Below are 20678 nucleotides of genomic sequence, written 5' to 3' on the forward strand. Positions count from 1 at the left end.
CTGCTCTCGACGAAAAAAATATATCATAAAATACACGGTAATTACACTAGTTTATGCCTATTAACTAGTTCTGCCACTCATATGAAGTGACACTATCTGTCCCAATTCCACTATTTTTGTTGCAATTTTTGAAAGGTTTTATATTTAATAAGTATCTTACAAAGACTTGGAAGCAAACATACAATAGATAACATGCTTTTATGTTCTAAGGGTTCCGTAGTCGAATGGTCATTATGGTTTATTATTTATATAAGATCCATCCAGCTCTGGGCTTACACTTAGGTTGTTTTTTACGCGGTTTGTATCGTGATGTTTCTGGGTTAAGGATTTATCAAATCATTGAATTGATCCCACGAAAAATTTCTCAAAAAATCTAAAAGGAAAAATCAGGTGGTGTTTAAAAAGATGTATAAATTGGGGTAAACTGGGAAATTGACAAAATCCGCCTAAAAAGCGACTCCAGCGTATTTTACAAGTAGAGTGACGTGAGGTTGTTCGAATAAAGTGAGAATAATCGTCTATTCTCATTTGACTACCGTGGTCACAACACGTGAAAATAGCCAAAATTGAATTATTTCACGTCACTCTACGAGGCAGAATAAACGCAATAGGCTTCCAATCTGTAGTACGCCGATTAATGCTTGGTTGCCACCAAAAATATAATATTTTAACTCTAAAAACTCGTCCTATTAATGAGCCTAGGTAACTCAAAGCTGAGACGATTCTTTGCATATTGTCCGGTCACATTTCTGTCAATGTTCTTGATGATATTTTTTAGCCTCTGTTGCGATGACATCCTAATCAGGAGTTGCAAAATTTACTCTAAGTTGAAATTACAGTATTGACCCGATTTTGTCTACCTTCGATTTTATCACGCTTTCGACCCGAATTTATCACGTCCCGATTTATTACGTTGTCGACCCGATTTTGTTACCATGAAAATTTTAGTCGTTCTTTTTATTATTGTAAACAATAAGGCAAACAACAATGATTTTCATGACATAATTCCGCCTGTGGTTTATTAATAATCATTTCTGAGTACCTGTCAAGCATTTTGTAATCTATTTCGACAAAAAATTACGGGTCCCGTTGAGGTACTTTACCTTTGCTTTGATTCATATTTGGTCGAGGTTCAGCCAAACCGCACCAAGCGGCTTTTCGACTGACTTGTGATATTTTGTTCGTACAAGGCTAACGGAAATAGTTTCATATCAATTTAAGCATACATTTGCAGTAGGATATCCTTAGTTATGGCGTTGAAGGATATTCGATGCGTTTTGCGATCAATTAAATCTGCTAAACGAAAATTTGAGCAGAAAAATCGGTAATTTTTCGTTGGCGCTTGGTGTGATTTGGCTGAACCCCGACCATTTGTGAAAAAAAATTGAAGATATATTTTTTTTCGATTTTGTCACATTTCCTTTTTTATTATCCCAAAACTCTCAGGGGGGTGTCGTTGGGTGGTAATAAAATTGGTATATTACTGTAATAAACAAAAGAAAAAGGGCATCGAAAAATCAGCAGCTACCGTAGACAAGCTATGATTGAACGCTTTATTCTCACTCATTTGTGTAAAACTTTTTTAAGCAACTGAACATGAAGTGCATCTCTCCAAATCCATTAATTATTGTTACAGCTTGCCAAAAATGCCTCTCACTTACATATGCCTACATATATTCCCGTAATGCTGGGTAGACACATTTACGTGGTGCATTACGGAGTGAGATCTACCACACTGTGCTCTAGTTCTTACTATTCTTGTTAATAATTATGAGTGATGATCGAAAGAGTATGGAAAAAAGATATTTTAGTTACTAGATAAAGATTGTCGCTGTCGTCGCTGTCCGGAACATCTTTTGCTGGCGAGGATAGGGGAGCTAAATGTCAAAGAAGGAAAATCCATACGATTTGACAGGTATGTACCACACATGTTTCGGACAGCAGAACAAAGGAAACACTAGCGACAATCTTTATCTAGTAACTAAAATATCTTTTGTATGGAACGACTATAATTTGCTTTTAGATGATCCACCTTTTGCTCCTTTTGGATGGAGTCAATGGAGTAAATTATAAAAAAGAAACTCAATCTTAGGCTGGTTTCGAAGTCGACGACATGAATCTCCAAGCTTCAAAGCGCTCAATAATTAGGAACGAAACAGAGACGAATTAGGAGAAGCCTTCGGCTACCTGTTGGTGGTGTTGGTTTGCGTGAGAGTGCCATCAGATTGGATAAATCGACGTTTGAATCTTTGTTTACAAAATCACATAGTCCTTTTGAATAAGTACCCGAGATATCATGTGAGTGTATACATAAATGATATCTAAGAGATTTTTCCTTTTCTCAACAACAAGTTCTCTGGCCCCACCTGAATATCAGTCCCACTTTTTTTCGCATACTGAGATACCACCCACCGAACCGGGAAAAAGCGGTAAACAGACGGGAATTTGAAGTCACCGGGAAAAAAGTGGGCAAACCGGGAATTCAGGACATGTACCGAGCAAAAAATAAATTTTCTTTAAGTTGCAATCAAATTTTTCTATGTTCTTAATAAAGCTCATATAAGGAAACGATTTACTCTTCAGTGTTTATTAGGTTGCCAATGGAATGTATGGGAAAAAAAAGTAATCGAATTTCAAAAAACGACATTGCTCAAAAGTTTCATTACCCTAAAATATGACCCCATGCAAAATTTGAGCTCAATCGGACATGATTTAGGGATGCCTAAAATTTATCAAAGTTTTGAAATTTTTACCCATGAAAATTTTCCCAAGAGGAGACCAAAGAAAAAGTCGAAAATCGAATTTTTGTTTTTGATGCCAAATGACTTAAAAATGCATGAAACGTCGAGATGTTATTTAAAAAAAAAATGTGTTGGGGGAAATCGTTTTTTTCTCTTAGAACAACTTTTTTTTCAGATAGCGATTTTTTTGTTTTCATCGAATTTTAACACCGGACGATGCGCAAACGTTTTCGTAGTCAAAAATATCTCCTATGCAAAATTTGAGCTAAATCGGACATGATTGCTCAAAATTAATTAAAACTTTTATTTTGTTCTCGCAAAGAGGACATTTTTTTTTTGTTTTTTTATGCCAAAGGAATCAAAATGCATGAAATTTTGAGAATTAATTTTTAGAAAAAAATCGACTGTTTTGGGAATTCGAAAAAATTTCTTATGGCGAAAACAATTTCTCATCGAATTTAAAAACCGGACGTTACACAAACATTTCCTAACTTCCTAAGCCTTAAAATATGCCCTATGTAACATTTGAGCTTCATCGGACATGATTTAGGGGTGTTCAAAATCTTCCTATCAAAACTTTGAATTTTTTGTAACTTGATCTTTACACATTGTGTTTTGAATTCATGCGGTACTGCATAACCTCAGTGTAATATAAATTGCCTAGCAATCTGATAATTTTCTCCGTAAATCTGATCTCCAAAGTTTTAAAAGTTACAAAAAATTCAAAACTTTGATAGTAAGATTTTGAGCACCCCTAAATCATGTCCGATGGAGCTCAAATTTTGCATAGGGGGATATTTTAGAACTTAGGACATGTTTGTGTAACGTCCGGTTTTTAGATACGATGAAAAATTGTTTTCGCCATAAGAAATTTTTTTCGAAGTCTAGAAGAACAGTCGATTTTTTCTAAAAATTAGTTCTCAAAGCTTCATGCATTTTGAGTCCTTTGGCATCAAAAAACAAAACAAAATTTCCTCTTAGCGAGAACAATATAAAAGTTTTGATTAATTTTGAAAAAAAAAATCTTTTTTTGAGAACAAAAATAAAGTTTTGATTAATTTTGAGCACCCCTAAATCATGTCTGATTCAGCTTAAATGTTGCATAGGGGGATTTTTTGGCTACGAAAACGTTTGCGTATCGTCCGGTGTTGAGATTCGATGAAAAAAAATTCACTACATATCTGAAAAAAAAATTAAGTCCCAAAAATGTTCTAAGAGAAAAAATAGATTTTTTTTATTTTTTTTTAAATAACATCAGATCTTGACGTTTCACGCATTTTTAAGTCCTTTGGCATCAAAACCAAAAATTCGATTTTCAACTTTTCCTTTGGCCCTCCCATTGGGAAAATTTTCATGGGTAAATAACCACACTAGACTGGCATGCAATGTTCATGCTCTACCAGAAACTAACGAAAGTTTTGCAACTAAGAAAAGAGTCAAATTATTGTAATTATATGCTAATGTGGTATTACCATATTGCCGGTTGACACTAACACTACATGGCCACGAAGCGCACAATTTTAGTGTGCCAGTTGATTTTAAAACGCTTCGAATAACACGTTGTTGGTAATTTAATGTGTCTATTTCAAACCTGACATTCGGTTCCATCAGGAAATAAAATACCTAATTAAAGTTCAAAAACCCTTACTCTGTTTTTTTTTTCAAGGTAAACGAAAACCGGAAAAATTTGACAAAATTTATCGGCAAAAGCGAGAAATGACCGGGAATTCGAAAATCAGATTTCAGTGGCCACCCTGTAATAGCCATTGAAGTTTTAAATTGCATTCTCCAATAAAATATCAGAAAAATCTTAATTGTAACATCATCGAATCTGGTTGAAATTTTACGAATTTTACTGAGTTGATCATCATTTGGTGGATTACCGTGAAACGATTTAGTATGAATTTTTTTGTTCAGTTTCTTCATTTGGCAGGCTCAGATGTCGTCAAAACAATTCTACGGTGCCAAAATTAGTCATTATACAATTCTCGCTTAACTTTTCAAAAGGACCTAAGTAACATTTTTTACATGAATTAATTTGAGTAGTGCAATCAAAAGCTTTCATATTGGTCTGTTGATTGCAATAATAAAATTAATTCATAAAAATATATTACTTGTCCTTTATAAAAGTTAAGCGAGAATTATTTGATATTTATATAATTAAGGTGACCTTCGGTGGCACTCCATCCTCTTTGTTGTTGTACGTTAAAAATCATCAACTCAAGATTAGTAGTAGTGAAAAACCTGACTACCAATCTACAAGGCAAACCTTTTTTGTTAACATCCGATTACCGTAAACATTTCATGATTTCGAAAGATTTTCTTGAAATTTATCTTTACGCGGTTGTGGTTTTCTTTGGTGTCGTTTTTAGCGCAATATTTGGTATTTACGTGTACGTTTCCCCTCGTAAAAACCAATTTCAGTGTATCGATTTTTAGAAGTGGACGTAAAATGTTTGATGAAACATTTCTTAACCCTCTCCCACCCATGGCATTAGCATTGTTACGGTGTAATTCGTAGATTGAACACTAGTGATACTCATATTTTTTTTTGAGATCCTTATCTAGAATGCTATCAGAAATCAAGAAGAGGAGTGGTCCTTGATTCCAGTCTTAACAAAAATAACAAAAGCATGAGGATTACTACTCCTGCTCCTGGCCACGCCCAACTTCTTCATTGCTTTTGGTTGCTCTTTTCTACTTTGAGCATAGTTCATATGTACTCGCCGAAAAAAGTCAACGAAAAATACAAATAAGAGGAAGGAAGTGTTGATGTGGTACTCATTTAACAAGAGGCCACCGACTTAGCGACACCCTCATAAGTACCTAGGAGTTGGATAATGAGGAAGGTATTCGTTGGGTCAGGTTTTGCCTGTAGATGGCAATATAACCGTGGTAGATCTTACCCCGTAAAGATGTCTACCAAGCGTTACGGGTTAACCCTCTCCCACCCATGGTGTGTGTTATAGAGCACCATCAATTTTTTCACCTTCTATTACTATGTTCGCACTACAGCCTGGATAACATGTTATTCAAATTATCGACAAAAGAAAGCTCATCAAGATAGCCGAATAACATGTTACAAGGCCCTAGTGCAAACATAGTATCACCTTCTTTCGAGTTGTTTCAACAACAAAGAGCAATATTTAACACATTTTATGGTCCCTTTAGACTGCAAATATGATCAATTTTGAGTAGAAATAGTTGAACTGTTGAAAACAATTAATATTGATTTACAATCAAAAACTTTTTTTTTGTTCTCCACTAATTTAGCTATGCCAAATAACATTTGTTCTAGCATTTTTCTCAAAGAAAAATTCACTGAAATCTTTGAAAAAAGTTGTGGGCGGAAGGGTAACTGAAACGAATCACGAGGAGCTCCGTTGAACGGCAATTGCAAACATTCCTCCGCTGTAAATCCATACGTGTAACAAAACAGCAGATTCCAAAAACCTCGGTAAAAATGACTCCAACTATAATCGATTCTTCGCGGTTCCTGACTATAATAAAAAGCCGCGTAAAATAACTTTAAAAAAATCCGCGTGAAAACCCACAAAGATCCTAAAATCAAAAAAAGGGTAGGTGTACCAATCGTCGCCATAGTTGAGAACAACTATTAAAAAATTAAAAACAATAATAAATGGCATGTGTTCGTATGTCAAATGAAAGGTTTCCTTTCCTGCTCCTTAGAACAAATGTGAAAACCGCACTAAAATCAGTGATAGTGCACAAAATTGCTTAACCCATAATAGGAACGCATGTATCAGTTGTAGCATTATTTATAGTTTTGGATCCTATTATGGTAAATCTCATTGTTTTCTTATGGGATTGGCCATAACAGGACCACTAGTACAACAACTGGTGCAAAGGAAGAACAAAAAAACACATTAATTTTTAACAATTAGGTATGTTTTCTTTGTTTTTGAGATTGGAGGTTTTGTCGTGACGGATTCCACGCAGAATGACACACCGACCAAACTTGATGATAGTTGATTCGATTGAAACTTGTCACATATTTTCGGTATTGTCGATAGACTATTTTAAAAAAATTAAAAAAAAATTCGACCCTCGAGTAATTTATGAAAAGGTCGAATGTGTTTTCGAGCAAATTAATTTAAAAAAATTGCATCTCAGAAACCGTCCATTGTACGAAAAAACTGTCTGAGAACGAACTGTAGGGGACTAATAGGGCTTTATGGAGAAAATATAACACTGGTAAAAAAAATATTTTACACTGAAAAAAATCGATATTCAAATAAAAAAATGAAATATCTCGAAAACCCATATTTATATTTTCACCAAATTTTTACCACAAAAACTTGACTTCAAAATACACATTTTAACGACATCAGGTCAATGGAGAAGTTAAAAATAAAAAAGTTTTAGTGGAAGCTATTTTTGGCTCATTTTTGAAACATTGACTATTTACAAGAAAACACATGTATTTGATGCCGAATTATGATTTCTTGGTCAATTTTAAACAAAAAAAGCTGGTACATATTTTTTTCCTAATTATTACCGTTTTTGAGATATTTCAAATTTCAAAGCCTTTGGCACAGCAGAGTGTGATTGATTCGCACTCTATACAAATCCGCCCAGCCCGTTGTTGGGGACATAGAGTGTGATCCTCTCGTTTAATAAACAATGTGCACTCGCTTGACTGTGGATATACAACAGTGAAGTACATGTGAAGATTGGACAAATCAAGCATCCGAAAGATATTCTATTTGCAAAAAAGAGCTAACCGCGGTGGAGGTTGGTACTCGGATTCTGATGGCTTTTCCGCAAAAGTGACCTTTAAGTAGTCTTGTTGTGTAAGGGTTATCACGGATATCTAGAGAGTAAGAGGTTTAGGGGTTCGATTCCCTCCAAGTCACGTGTATTCTTTTTCGCAAATTTCATATTAACTTGTCCATTTCGAAACATGTGCTGTGCATATGCACAGCCAAGATATTTAACAAAAAATCATTTTGATAATTTGGGAGTCCCGGCAAAATTTCAGGCAATTCGGTTGCCATTTAGGGTTGGCGCGAAGTCAATTTATGTTTATATGGAAATTTGTATGGGCAAAACTTAAAATTTATTCAAATCCCCCTACAACTCTTAAATCGTGATGAAATCAAATAAACATCCCCAACCTCCATTTTTGGAATCTTTATAAATGAAACCTCCGGATAACACATTAGTTATGAGTCGATTAAACGGTTCTACGGATCACGGGAGGTGATCCGATGACAATTCGTTCAGCGTGATTGGCTTTGTCATGTCCAGTACATTTTCTGACAAAGTAAGATCTAGGGTCAAAGGACGACCGCGCCCCATCAGGAGAGTGAATAAAGAAGTTGTTAGTGGCTGCTTCCTGAGACAATATTGTGCCAGCTTTATTAGCCTTTGAACAGTTCCAGTGATGGTGACGTGAGTTTCGATCGCTCACGACGAAGAACGGTTCGGCCCACCTGATAAGTGTAGAGATGCCTCACCAAAATTGAGTCCAGATGGATCCTGTTGCGGGCCCCGGGAAGTATGCAGCGATAACGTGACACTTCCGTTCGTTGTGTTTATCGAACCGTCTATACTCTATGCTTTCGATGATCTTTGTCGAGATACACAGCTCTGCAAACTTGATACCTTTTCGAACAGAAATCAATACGCCCCTCCCTTCTTTCAGCATCGTTTTACGGTCGGAACGAACGCAGCAGAAATCCGGATGGTAAAAAGTGTGTGTTTGCTGCACCCATGTTTCAGTTACTACTCCATCGTCTACGTGGTATCGTTTTGTAGGAAAATCAAAAAAAATCTTACCGTGAACGGAGCGTCCGTTCCAGTTAGCAAATCACAAGTTGTGTTATACAAGTACTTGGTTGTTAGCTTGAATAGAGCTAGAAGTTGTTGCTGCTTCGTTTGGCAGTTTACCAAGCGATCAAATGTCTCTCTTGCTATAGCAAGAAATTCCGACACCGAGAAGAGGTTGTTACAACCCTGCTGTAGAACTTGTGCGTAGGAGTCGGACGGTGCGGCTGCGGAACTGATGAGACCACCTATAGAGAGGGTCCTGAAGGAGATGGAAGAGGTGCGGGAAGCCGCCGTTTCGTTCTCATCTTTGGTATCTTTTCAATACAGTTTTTGCGGTTGGGACAGCCACGATAGATGGCGGTGTGCTGGCCACTACCTACCTGGATACCTGGTTGGCTATGCCTGGCGTATTGTAGAGCTCCATAATCGTCGGTCTTGGGCGGTGTTCCTCCAGTTTTCTCGAACGTTAAGGGTCCCCAGGTCAGCCTCCATCTGGTTCTTTGTTGAATATTGTTTTCGCTATTCTTTCTTCCGACATTCGCACTGAGTGACCAGCCCACTGAAGTCTGCTGTATTTTCTTCTTTGTAAATATACTTGACACAGGTCATGATTCATGCGTCTGCGCCACACACCATTTTCTAGTTTCCCTCCGAGTATTGTACGCAGCACGTTTCGCTCGAAAGCCCCGAAAGTTCTCCCGTCCGCCTCTTTTAACGTCCATGCTTCATGTCCATAAAAGGCCACTGGTAAAATAAGAGTTTTGTATAGAGCAAATTTTGTTTCCGTCAGCATGTTGCAGGACCTAAGCTGGTTACGTAATCCGTAAAATGCCCTATTCGTAGCAGCAATACGTCTTTCCACTTTATGGGAAACGTCATTGTCACATGTCACAAGCGTTTAACAACTTAAAACACATCCCCATCAAGTACTACCTCAGCACCAACACCACTAGGTCTTCTCTATCTCTACCTGCCACCATGTACTTTGTCTTAGGTAGAGTTAATGGTTAAGCCCTGAGACGAGACCTGCAAAAACGTTGCTTCTTTTTTCTTGTTTTGACACTTGTTCTTCTTTTCATCACAGTTGATCATCAAGTTTTAACTGCTTCCTTGACTGTTTCACCTTCTCTTCTGAGCACAATAAAAGTGTATCCAATTTACGAATTGATAAATTCATTTTCATAAGGATTTTTATACCGGGAACAAAACACACGTTTATAACTGAATATTAATAAGCTAAACGGATGATTTGGAATACTCGTTAAAGTGAAAAAGTCTTAGGGTCGATTTCTTCACCTCCGCTTAGGCCTTAAACCACGTTTAAGCGTATGGGTAAGCACCGCTTAAAAGTTAAACGGGGGTGAAGAAATCGGCCCTTAGTAAATCAAAAATCATGCGGTATATTTTATTTGGGATATCAATCGATCTGCGATCGATTCCAATGAGGTCGTTGTCGGTGCTGGCCACTACAGTTTGCACATTTTATCGATCCACGTGTCTCGTTTCTGTCGTAGTTAGCTAGCTCTGCTTTTTTTAGTAGTTTAGATGGCTTATTCTTTTCGTAGGTCTTGTGTGAAGGTTATGGCTTGCATCTAGTCCGCGTTTTTTATTTGACTGAGTTATGGCTACGAAGAGTTCTTTGCGACGTTTGGGAATTCCCATATCGTCCGTCCGGATCCGCGGGACTTTTCTGGGGCTTAAGGATGTCGGTTAGCGATTACTACTTCGGAAATAAATTGAAAAAAAAAACAGGAGCACAGTGGTTACGCTACTGTATATCATTTACAGGAGAACTGGAAAAGTTTAATCCAATAAACGAAAGGAAGCGCGTAGACACACAAAAAACACGAAAATTCTATTCTTTATTCAACTTTCAGTTGAAAATTTTGTATTTCGGCGAACGGCGCGGAATGATAAGGTTTTTGTAAGCATGTGAAGAAAAACAAATTTTATTTCTCTAATGCATTTATTACTTTTAGTTATAAATCTATTACCGTTCGACTAATGAACACCATTTTTCTACTTAAAATGTTATCGATCAGAGAAGAATGCCATGCTTTTGAATTCTCGTATGTATCTCTCCAAGTCTGTTTTTTTGTATGTTTTCCATGTAAAAAATATTTACCTACCAACGCAACGAAACTTCCACAGTGCTACAGCGGTCCGCATTCGTAGTGACTCATAATGCTCTGACTTTTTGCGCCTTCGTGATCCCCAATTTTCGGTGGTTTTTGTTGCCGAGTTTTGGTTTTAGTTTGGCTTTATTGTATGGATAAAAGTTTAAATAAACATCGCGAAAAATTGTACACTACCTCGAGATCTACACATACGTCAAAAATGTTAAAGTTTGTTAAAATAAATCATTGACTTTTATATCGGTTGCGCGAAATCACGAAACCGGAAGATAAAATCGGAAATCCGCCGATGAAAAAAAAAATCAAAGCTTTCAAAATGGTAAATCTAGGGGCATCACATCAGCAAAATTTTCAAATTTCGCGGTCATAACTTCCTCTCAAAGGGTTGTAAATACTAGACAATAGGATGGAATACTGTGTATAGAACCTCTAAGATGATGATGATATATTATTATATACTTCTAAAGAAAATTCGATAAAAAGCCTATAAGACAGATTAAAAAAAAATACTACTAATAAACACGAGCTAACCAATTCACTTTTAGAAAATATGAGAAATTATCCTACACCACGTGCTTCTGATCAAAACTGTGCAATTATGTCTAACCCTATCAAATAAATGGAATTATTTGTGAACTCCATGAATCTATTAGAATTCGTGAGATAAATTCCTAAATGAAAATCTGAGGCGAAAAGATCCATTTGTACATCATTCAAATATCGCCTATCAAGCATTTCTAAATTCTAAACACTTCCATAGTCTTCGCCAAAGAATCGCCCAATCTAGTTGACTGTCCATCGCCACCACTTCCCTCCGGCGGAGATATTCCCGTTTGTTCCCGAATCCAGTCGGCAAACTCGGTCACACGGGCGAATCCTACCGGCAGGCGCCTCTCGCATCCAATCACACTGCCAAAACTGACCACCCCGATCAGGCTCTTGTCCTCATCGAGAACCAACGGTCCGCCGGAATCGCCGTTGCAGGTCGACTGTTGATCGCCGCGGCAGCACAAAGTGGTCGGATGGATGGATCCCGGATAGAAGATTCGGCATTCATTGTTGCGGATCACTTGAAGCGTTGCGTACTGCAGCCGTTGAGCCACGCCACCCATGTCGCTGGTTTTACCCCAGCCGCTCACGGTTGCCATCCGTCGATTGTAGTCATTGTGTCCCGTGGGAAGCTGAACCGCTTGGATTCGATTGCTGAACTGAACTCTTTGTGGCAGTCTTACGAGGGCAATATCGTTCTCAGCGGTCTGCGGGTTATATTCTGGATACACGATGAAATCAGTTGAATTCATTACAACGCGACCGTCGTCTTCCGAGCTTCTTAAGAGTATGGTACCCATAGTAACTTCGACCGAAGACGCATCCTGAACGCAATGTCCGGCCGTTAGTATCCACTCGTCAGTCACGACACTACCACCGCACAATGCTCGACCGTTATCAGTTTGTATGATCAAAAGTGCTTGATATGGAAACTGTCCGAGTTCCGCATCTTTCCCGTTGATGATTCTGCCATCTTCCGGTGCTGCTTCCGCTGGGGCTGTTCTTGCCTTGTTGAGACTCAGCACCACCACTACTACGGACACTATCCAACGCATCATGACTAGTCACTTGAGGATCCACCGCGAAACTGAGCCTTCGCAACCGTGAGTGCCAGGTTAATATCGGCCAGTAATTAGACAGAGTTGTACGAACAAGTGATTTGCATATGACATGAGTTATGCTACAAAAAGAAGTGTTCAGTAGTGTCATAATTGAATCGCTATCGGATGCGTCGCCGTACGCACTGGACTTGTTTGGGCAGAATACCGATATTGGCGCGTCAACGCAGCAGCGGGGGCGGAGAGTATTAAAATGATAAGCGTATTTGTGTCATTTTTTTTATTCGACATTCGTTTCCTTTTGGTTCATTGAAGCGCGCCAATGCCGATCAAGAATGGAAGGTGCCCCCAAAGCAATTGTTTTTGAATGGTTTTTATTTCAGATTTATCAACATTGAACCAGAGTTGATTGGAACATTTCAACGCTAGATTAATCAATCGGGTATGCTGCATAATGTTCAGATTGTCACAATTGAAAACTCATAGTATGGTAAAAGCTAACAGTTATACTTTTGAAACATTTTGCAAACCAGATCCTCTATTCATACAGATTATCAAACCAAAAACACTAGCCTTTGGAGATTTTTGATGTCATGTCCATCAAATTATTAATTCATTACGAGACGCAGATAATACACTATTTGACCACTTACCCAAGCTAATTCAAGCAGAATGAAGTCATGTAACTACTGTCCTGATCAGTACTGGAAAAGGTCGTGATCATCATAAGACAGAGAGCAAAGCGCCTTTTTCTATTTCTGGCGACCAATTGAAAGAATCGTGGGTACTTTGATCAATTTCGCATGAAAGGCAGACATGAAAGAAAGATACATGCGAAAAATAGTGACTAGTCGATAAATTAATCATACTTCTTTAATTCACCGAGTTGAAAGTGAAAATAAACACAAAAATAAAGCAGATATTGCACACTTTCATGACCTGTCACGGAATAAATATTCTGTGAGATTTTTGTAGCATGCCATTCATCCTTCGCAATTCCATAGATATTGAAAGAAGCAGATATGTAAACATCGCGTGACATCTCTCATTGAAAATGAGAAATTACAGTACTGGTCCTGATATTAGTTTTTCATTATAGCACCCAAATGAGTGTTGCACTCAACTCTCTTTTTACGGCAGTTTTTTATACGGCGCGTGACTTATAAAGAATTTGAAACATTATTGACATCCAAAAGTAAGCCTATAAGAAGGCACTCTTAGAAACCCAAAGAACAAAGTAGATGCTTTGTATATTCATCATACAATTGTTCCATTCCAGGTCATCCAATAATTTTCTGGAGTCTACACGCGTAACCAAGAACCTAAGGTCTACAAGCGTAACGAAAGAGCTGTTATCTCTTTTTAAAAATGGTTCATGCCCTATTTGATATATTAAACCAAATTCCGTTCCAGGTCATCTAAGAATTTCCTAGAGTATAGGTCTTGAGGTCTACCCGCGTAACCGAAGGGCTGTTATCTCTTTTTAAAAATGGTTCTTACCTATATGATCTATTAAAAAAAATCAATATGCCTTAGGCAGTCGTTCCTTTTCAGGTCATCCAAGAATTCCCTAGACTTCTTAGCTGCGGTTTCATTCCAAATATGTCCTCCGAGTATTTGTCTTTCACTTGCGTCTCAAATCCAGACAAATGAGATATAGTAAGATCTCCAAATCGTCCTGGAGTTTGAATAAAATGGTGTGCCGAATCAACCAAGACTTCCATGATATTCCCAGCCGCGGTAACAACCCAATTATGTTCTCCGAGTATCTGTCTTTCACTTGCGTCTTAAATCTGGGCGTATGAGATGTTGTAAGGTCTCCAAATTGTCCTAGAGCTCTTCCGGACACATTTCGGCTGGCGTCGCAGGACCCCTGATCTTCTTTGTTACGACTATAGATAGTGGAATATATAGATGAGCGAAGATAAATCCTCTGTCTCCAAACGAACTGTCAAACGTGTCTCCAAACGAGCATGACGTCACGATTTCAATGGAAACGTTAAGGGCTGTGACGTCATATGTGCGTGTGCACGGTCAAAAAAATCAACTCAGCTATTCTTTCGCTCATTTATAGATTCTACTATCTATAGTTACGACCAGGGTTCTTATATCAGGGTTCACTCACTTCTACAGTAGATGGGAGAGACTAGCGCGGGGGTGAAAAATTCATTTTCAGTGCAAAACATAAACAAACTCGGTGGCTGCCACATATAAAAATCCAAGATGGCTGAATCATGAAATTGCCATACTGCTACACCTGTTTGTATTCACCTTGGTTACGACCAGAGCATGAAATATTCACTTTCATGAAGCACATTCACTCCGACTTTTGACATTCTATGTTTTGATTATTCAAAACATAGAATGACTTACTCAGTTTTCTTCTTCATAAATTCATTCAATTGATTACCACTGAGTATGGTAACTGCGCGCGAAAAAAATAAAATTGGCCTTGATTTTAGTGACATTTGGCGCTAAAAATGCCCCTCAATTGAACGTCGGGATTCGATCTATGCGTGTATTTATTTAAATCATCAAACCTGTGTTCAGTTTTACGATTATTTAATAATTTGTGATATTCAAATAAATACTCACTGACCCATATTCATTCTGAAAATTGACGGTGCAGAGCCGAATATGAATATGTTTAGAAGTGAAGTGACAAAGAAGGCCGATGGGCCTCAAATAATCGAATATTTAAAGCTCTGGTTACGACCCGATAAGCGTTACCCCAAGGATCAGCGTCAGCTTCTCGGCACAACTTCTTGAAGCAGTTGGACTTGCTGGTTTTGATCTCCCGTTCAAAAGCAGCTCTAGATTCGCGGAAAAATGTCGCTTCTTTCTGACCATTTCAGACCTTGCCCTCTGAAAGTGTCTCCTAGCTCTGAGACAGGCAGCGCGAAGGTTGGCAAGATTTTCGTTCCACCAGTAACTACCGGCTATTCGTTGGCTCCAATTTTCTCGGCATCGTCGCATCGCAAGCCCTCGCTGGTCCGTCAGCTGGTCTGCGTCAAGGTTTGTAGCGTCGCTGCCCGTTCGAAGTGCTTCGATAAAAAGATCCGAATATAAAGAAGATAAAAAGAAGAAGTCCTTCGTCTTCCATCTTCGCCAACTAGACTTTATCTGCCGTCGCGTCGTACTGTCGGCGTTCGTGTTCCAACACTATATCGGATCGCCTGGTGATCGCTATGGGTATAGTCTTCACAAACTTGTGTGGCTCCAAATGGCTGAAGCGAAATGCGATGACAGCAGCTCTCCGTCGGTGCGTGTGCACGCCACGGAGATCTGACAAGAAGAGGCCAAGTCATGGCTTGCTGCTTATCGATTGACACGCTGAGGTGGTAATATATATAATCACACGCTGATGGTAACTTACTCAAACCTCACATTCCCCTTCTTCTCTCACAAAAAAGGAACAAAAAAAAACCTCTAGCATAGGAAGCAGTGTTTTTTTTTCTTCAAACTTATCTTCAAACTGAACTCCAAAATAAACTTGTCCTAACATCGGGGTTTTCAATTGATTGTCTCGTTTAAATGGTAATCTATGTTGGTACCTAGTGTTATGATATTGATCTCTCAAAATACATTATGGATTGCAGTAATAATCTAAATAACTTATTCTGCCGAATGATTCCAACTATCAGCCTCGTGTATGGTAACACCGTCTAGCTGACCTTCAACATGTCGATGTTGAACTTCCGAACAATCGCCTTGAAAATGATATTTATTTAAAAAAGATAGAGATACCATACCTCAATTTTAGACTTATGTTAACTAGTACTATTAGCCAACCACTCCAAACTCTAGTTTTTTGAAAGCTGGCAACGTGTTTTTTATACTTCCGATATGACTACTAAGTCAGTGAATCCCAAAATAAACTTCAATATAATGTGTTTCGCCTTCCAAACACTTTTGTGGCATATGATGGTTCACCATATGTCTCAGATTCCGTTAGAATAAGCTTAACTTGTGGTCTCATGTATACTGTCAATGGCATAAATTTAAAATTAAAATTATTTTATCAAAAATCTATGCTTCCAGGACTTATCCTGGAATTTTCTAGATCGGCAACACTTTTTTCGGCAGTCTCCCAGCCGCGCTTTAAACTATTTTACAGCGGTTTTTTAGACGCATCTTGTGAATTTCCAAACCAAAACCAATTTACCATCGGTCTTCCAGACACGCTTTGTGATTTCTCAACCACAATCCATTTTCCAGCGGTCATCCCGACGCGCTTTGTGATTTTCCAAACCACAATCAATTTTCCAGCGGTCGTTCCGACGCGCTTTGTGATTTTCCAATCCACAATCCGATTTTCTACGGTCATCCAGACGCGCTTTGTGATTTTCCAAACCACAATTCATTTTTCAGCAGCCGTCCCGACGCACTTTGTGATTTTCCAAACCACAATCCATTTTCCAGCGGTCATCCCGACGCGCTTTGTGATTTTCCAAACCACAATCCATTTTCCAGCGGTCATCCAGACGCGCTTTGTGGTTTTCCAAACCACAATCCATTTTCCAGCGGTCATCCGGACGCGCTTTGGGGTCTTCCGACCCCCAATTCTTTTTCCTGCGGTCATCCGGCCCCGCTTTGTGGTTTTCCGAACCGCAATTCATTTTCCAGCGGTCGTTCCGACGCGCTTTGTGATTTTCCAAACCACAATCCATTTTCCTACGGTCATCCAGACGCGCTTTGTGGTTTTCCAAACCACAATTCATTTTCCAGCGGTCGTCCCGACGCGCTTTGCGATTTGCCAAACCACAATTCATTTTCCAGCGGTCATCCCGACGCGCTTTGTGTTTTTCCTAACCACAATCCATTTTCCAGCGGTCATCCAAACGCGCTTTGTGGTTTTCCAAATCATAATCCATTTTCCAGCGGTCATCCCGACGCGCTTTGTGGTTTTCCGAACCACAATTCATTTTCCCGCGGTCATCCAGACGCGCATTGTGATTTTCCAATCCACAATCCATTTTTCTACGGTCATCCAGACGCGCTTTGTGATTTTCCCAATCACAATGCATTTTCCAGCGATCATCCCGAAGCGCTTTCTGATTTTCCAAACCACAATTCATTTTCCAGCGATCATCCCGACGCGCTTTGTGATTTTGCGAACCACAATCCATTTTCCAGCGGTCATCCCGACACGCTTTGTGGTTTTCCGAACCACAATTCATTTTCCCGCGGTCATCCAGACGCGCATTGTGATTTTCCAATCCACAATCCATTTTTCTACGGTCATCCAGACGCGCTTTGTGATTTTCCAAACCACAATCCATTTTCCAGCGATCATCCCGACGCGCTTTGTGATTTTCCAAACCACAATCCATTTTCCAGCGATCATCCCGACGCGCTTTGTGATTTTGCAAACCACAATCCATTTTCCAGCGGTCATCCAGACGCGCTTTGTGATTTTCCAAACCACAATCCATTTTCCAGCGGTCATCCCGACGCGCTTTGTGATTTTCCAAACCACAATTCATTTTCCAACGGTTATCCAGACGCGCTTTGTGATTTTCCGAACCTCAATCCATTTTCCAGCGATCATACAGACGCGCTTTGTGGTTTTCCAAACCACAATCCATTTTCCAGCGGTATTCCCGACGCGCTTTGTGGTTTTCCGAACCACAATCCATTTTTCTACGGTCATCCAGACGCGCTTTGTGATTTTCCAAACCACAATCCATTTTCCAGCGATCATCCCGACGCGCTTTGTGATTTTCCAAACCACAATCCATTTTCCAGCGGTCATCCAGACGCGCTTTGTGGTTTTCCGAACCACAATCCATTTTCCAGCGGTCATCCCGACACGCTTTGTGGTTTTCCGAACCACAATTCATTTTCCCGCGGTCATCCAGACGCGCTTTGTGATTTTCCAATCCACAATCCATTTTTCTACGGTCATCCAGACGCGCTTTGTGATTTTCCAAACCACAATCCATTTTCCAGCGGTCATCCCGACGCGCTTTGTGGTTTTCTAAACCACAATCCATTTTCCAGCGGTCATCCAGACGCGCTTTGTGATTTTCCAAACCACAATCCATTTTCCAGCGATCATCCCGACGCGCTTTGTGATTTTCCAAACCACAATTCATTTTCCAGCGGTCATCCAGACGCGCTTTGTGATTTTCCAAACCACAATCCATTTTCCAGCGGTCATCCCGACGCGCTTTGTGATTTTCCAAACCACAATTCATTTTCCAGCGGTCATCCAGACGCGCTTTGTGGTTTTCCAAATCACAATCCATTTTCCAGCGGTCATCCCGACGCGCTTTGTGTTTTTCCTAACCACAATCCATTTTCCAGCAGTCATCCCGACGCGCTTTGTGATTTTCCAAACCACAATCCATTTTCCAGCGGTCGTTCCGACGCGCTTTGTGATTTTCCAAACCACAATTCATTTTCCAGCGGTCGTTCTGACGCGCTTTGTGATTTTCCAAACCACAATTCATTTTCCAGCGATCGTTCCGACGCGCTTTGTGATTTTCCAAACCACAATCCATTTACAGCGGTCATCCCGACGCGCTTTTTTTCATTTTTCCAAACCACAATCCATTTTCCAGCGGTCATCCAGACGCGCTTTGGGGTTTTCCAAACCACAATCCATTTTCCAGCGGTCATCCCGACGCGCTTTGTGATTTTCCGAACCACAATCCATTTTCCAGCGGTCATCCAGACGCGCTTTGTGATTTTCCGAACCACAATCCATTTTCCAGCGGTCATCCAGACGCGCTTTGTGGTTTTCCAAACCACAACCCATTTTACACCGGTCTTCCAGACGCGCTTTATTGCAATACGAACCACTTTGGTTATAATTTCTTTCAAACCATTAAATACTGTATTTCTCGAACATTAAACACTTGAATTCAACTCACCTTTTGAAATCAGCGTCAGGATACAAAAAATAACCTGGCAGGATCGCCAAAATGTGTGACTCCAAATGGCTGAAGCGAAATGCGATGACCGCAGCTCTCCGTCGGTGCGTGTGCACGCCACGGAGATCTGACAAGAAGGGGCCAAGTCATGGCTTGCTGCTTATCGATTGACACGCTGAGGTGGTAATATATATAATCACACGCTGATGCTAACTTACTCAAACCTCACAAAACTCTCTAGTTCATATTACTCGCCATCGACGGACTGCGGAACGTGACATCGATGATGGACTCCCTGCGAAATGTACTAACGGTACCTTCGTTGCCCAATCTTACTTCCAGCTTAGCCAGCGCCTCCAGCAAACTGTAACCTCTGCCGTTAGTCAGTCTGCTTCCCCAATCCACTGCCCAAGCATTGAAATCGTCTCCGATGATCACCGGTTTTCGGCCGATCAGCTTCTTCGTGAGTGAGTCCAGCATCCGGTTATATTGCTCCAAAGTCCACCTTGGGGGTGCGTAACAGCTGAGCATGAGCATTATGACCGCACAATTCGTAGTTGCTACTCCGTGATTGACTAGAACTTGCGAAATTGTACAGAGAGCACAATGAATGGGGCTTGGGATTAGCTACCCATTCTCAATGTACACGTTTCGGGAGCTCAAATATATTAAGTCAATAACGGCGCCGGCTACGTCCTTACGGTCATATAGGAAGGGAAGGATTGTTAGTTCGACTCTTGTTGCTACTAGAGACCGAGTATACCTCTGAATATCCACGATTGTCTTGGGATAGGATATCGTTCTAGTTACAAAGGAAGATTTATCTGCATTCGCTTCGGTAAGCGATGCGATCTATGGGATGGAAAATAACACTAATACGAGTTAAAAGTAAAAAAAAAACATGCATCCCCGGTGGCATATGAAAGCTAAGGAGATTCGCGTTTTGGACGACCGCGCGGAAGCGCAGCACTCTGTACTCACTTGCTCGATGGCTACAGAAAACTATTGAAGAACTCGCTTTTTTCGACCGCTCGCGACATGCGCATGAGCCACCGAACACAAGATAGATATTTTATTTCTTTCACGACGACTAAAACACGCACTGAACGACTAAAACACGATGGCTACTCTTATTACTGGCCGCGCAATGCAGAACACCATATTTCGGCCGATCGCGTGATCGTTCTGCTGCCCGAAACAAGAGAAATCACGCACTGAACTGATTTTTATCACCGGCGCGAGCGTTCTGCTGTCCGAAACAAGAGAAATCACGCACTGAACTGATTTTTATTACCGGCCGCGCAATGCAGAACAAAATATTTCTTCCGATCGCGCGATCGTTCTGCTGTCCGAAAAAAAAACCTTGGGGGTGCGTAACAGTTACACACAAAGATTCCGTTAATTTTGGCGATTACGAAACCCTCGCTTGAACTGTTGTTTACCACCTCTTGGATAGGGAATCTGGCCATCACTTGGATAGCCGCAATCCCCGTAGCATCCGCCACCCAGTTTCCGTTGTCAGCA

General features: G+C 40.0%; 1 protein-coding gene across 1 annotated transcript; it reads right to left on the reverse strand.

Moving 5' to 3' along the window:
- Window positions 1–5235: 5235 nt before the first annotated feature.
- On the reverse strand, window positions 5236–12338 carry LOC134210062 (collagenase-like). The gene has a single exon (XM_062686089.1). It carries the CDS (start codon window positions 12274–12276, stop codon window positions 11407–11409), a length of 870 nt encoding a protein of 289 aa, XP_062542073.1. The 5' UTR covers window positions 12277–12338; the 3' UTR covers window positions 5236–11406.
- Window positions 12339–20678: the final 8340 nt, after the last annotated feature.

This window comes from Armigeres subalbatus, chromosome 2 (genome assembly GCF_024139115.2).
Source record: "Armigeres subalbatus isolate Guangzhou_Male chromosome 2, GZ_Asu_2, whole genome shotgun sequence".
Classification (NCBI taxonomy): Eukaryota; Metazoa; Arthropoda; class Insecta; order Diptera; family Culicidae; genus Armigeres; species Armigeres subalbatus.

Bases quoted from the DNA above. Each gene is read 5' to 3' on its own strand.
- LOC134210062 (XM_062686089.1), bottom strand. From the start codon at position 12,276: ATGATGCGTTGGATAGTGTCCGTAGTAGTGGTGGTGCTGAGTCTCAAC.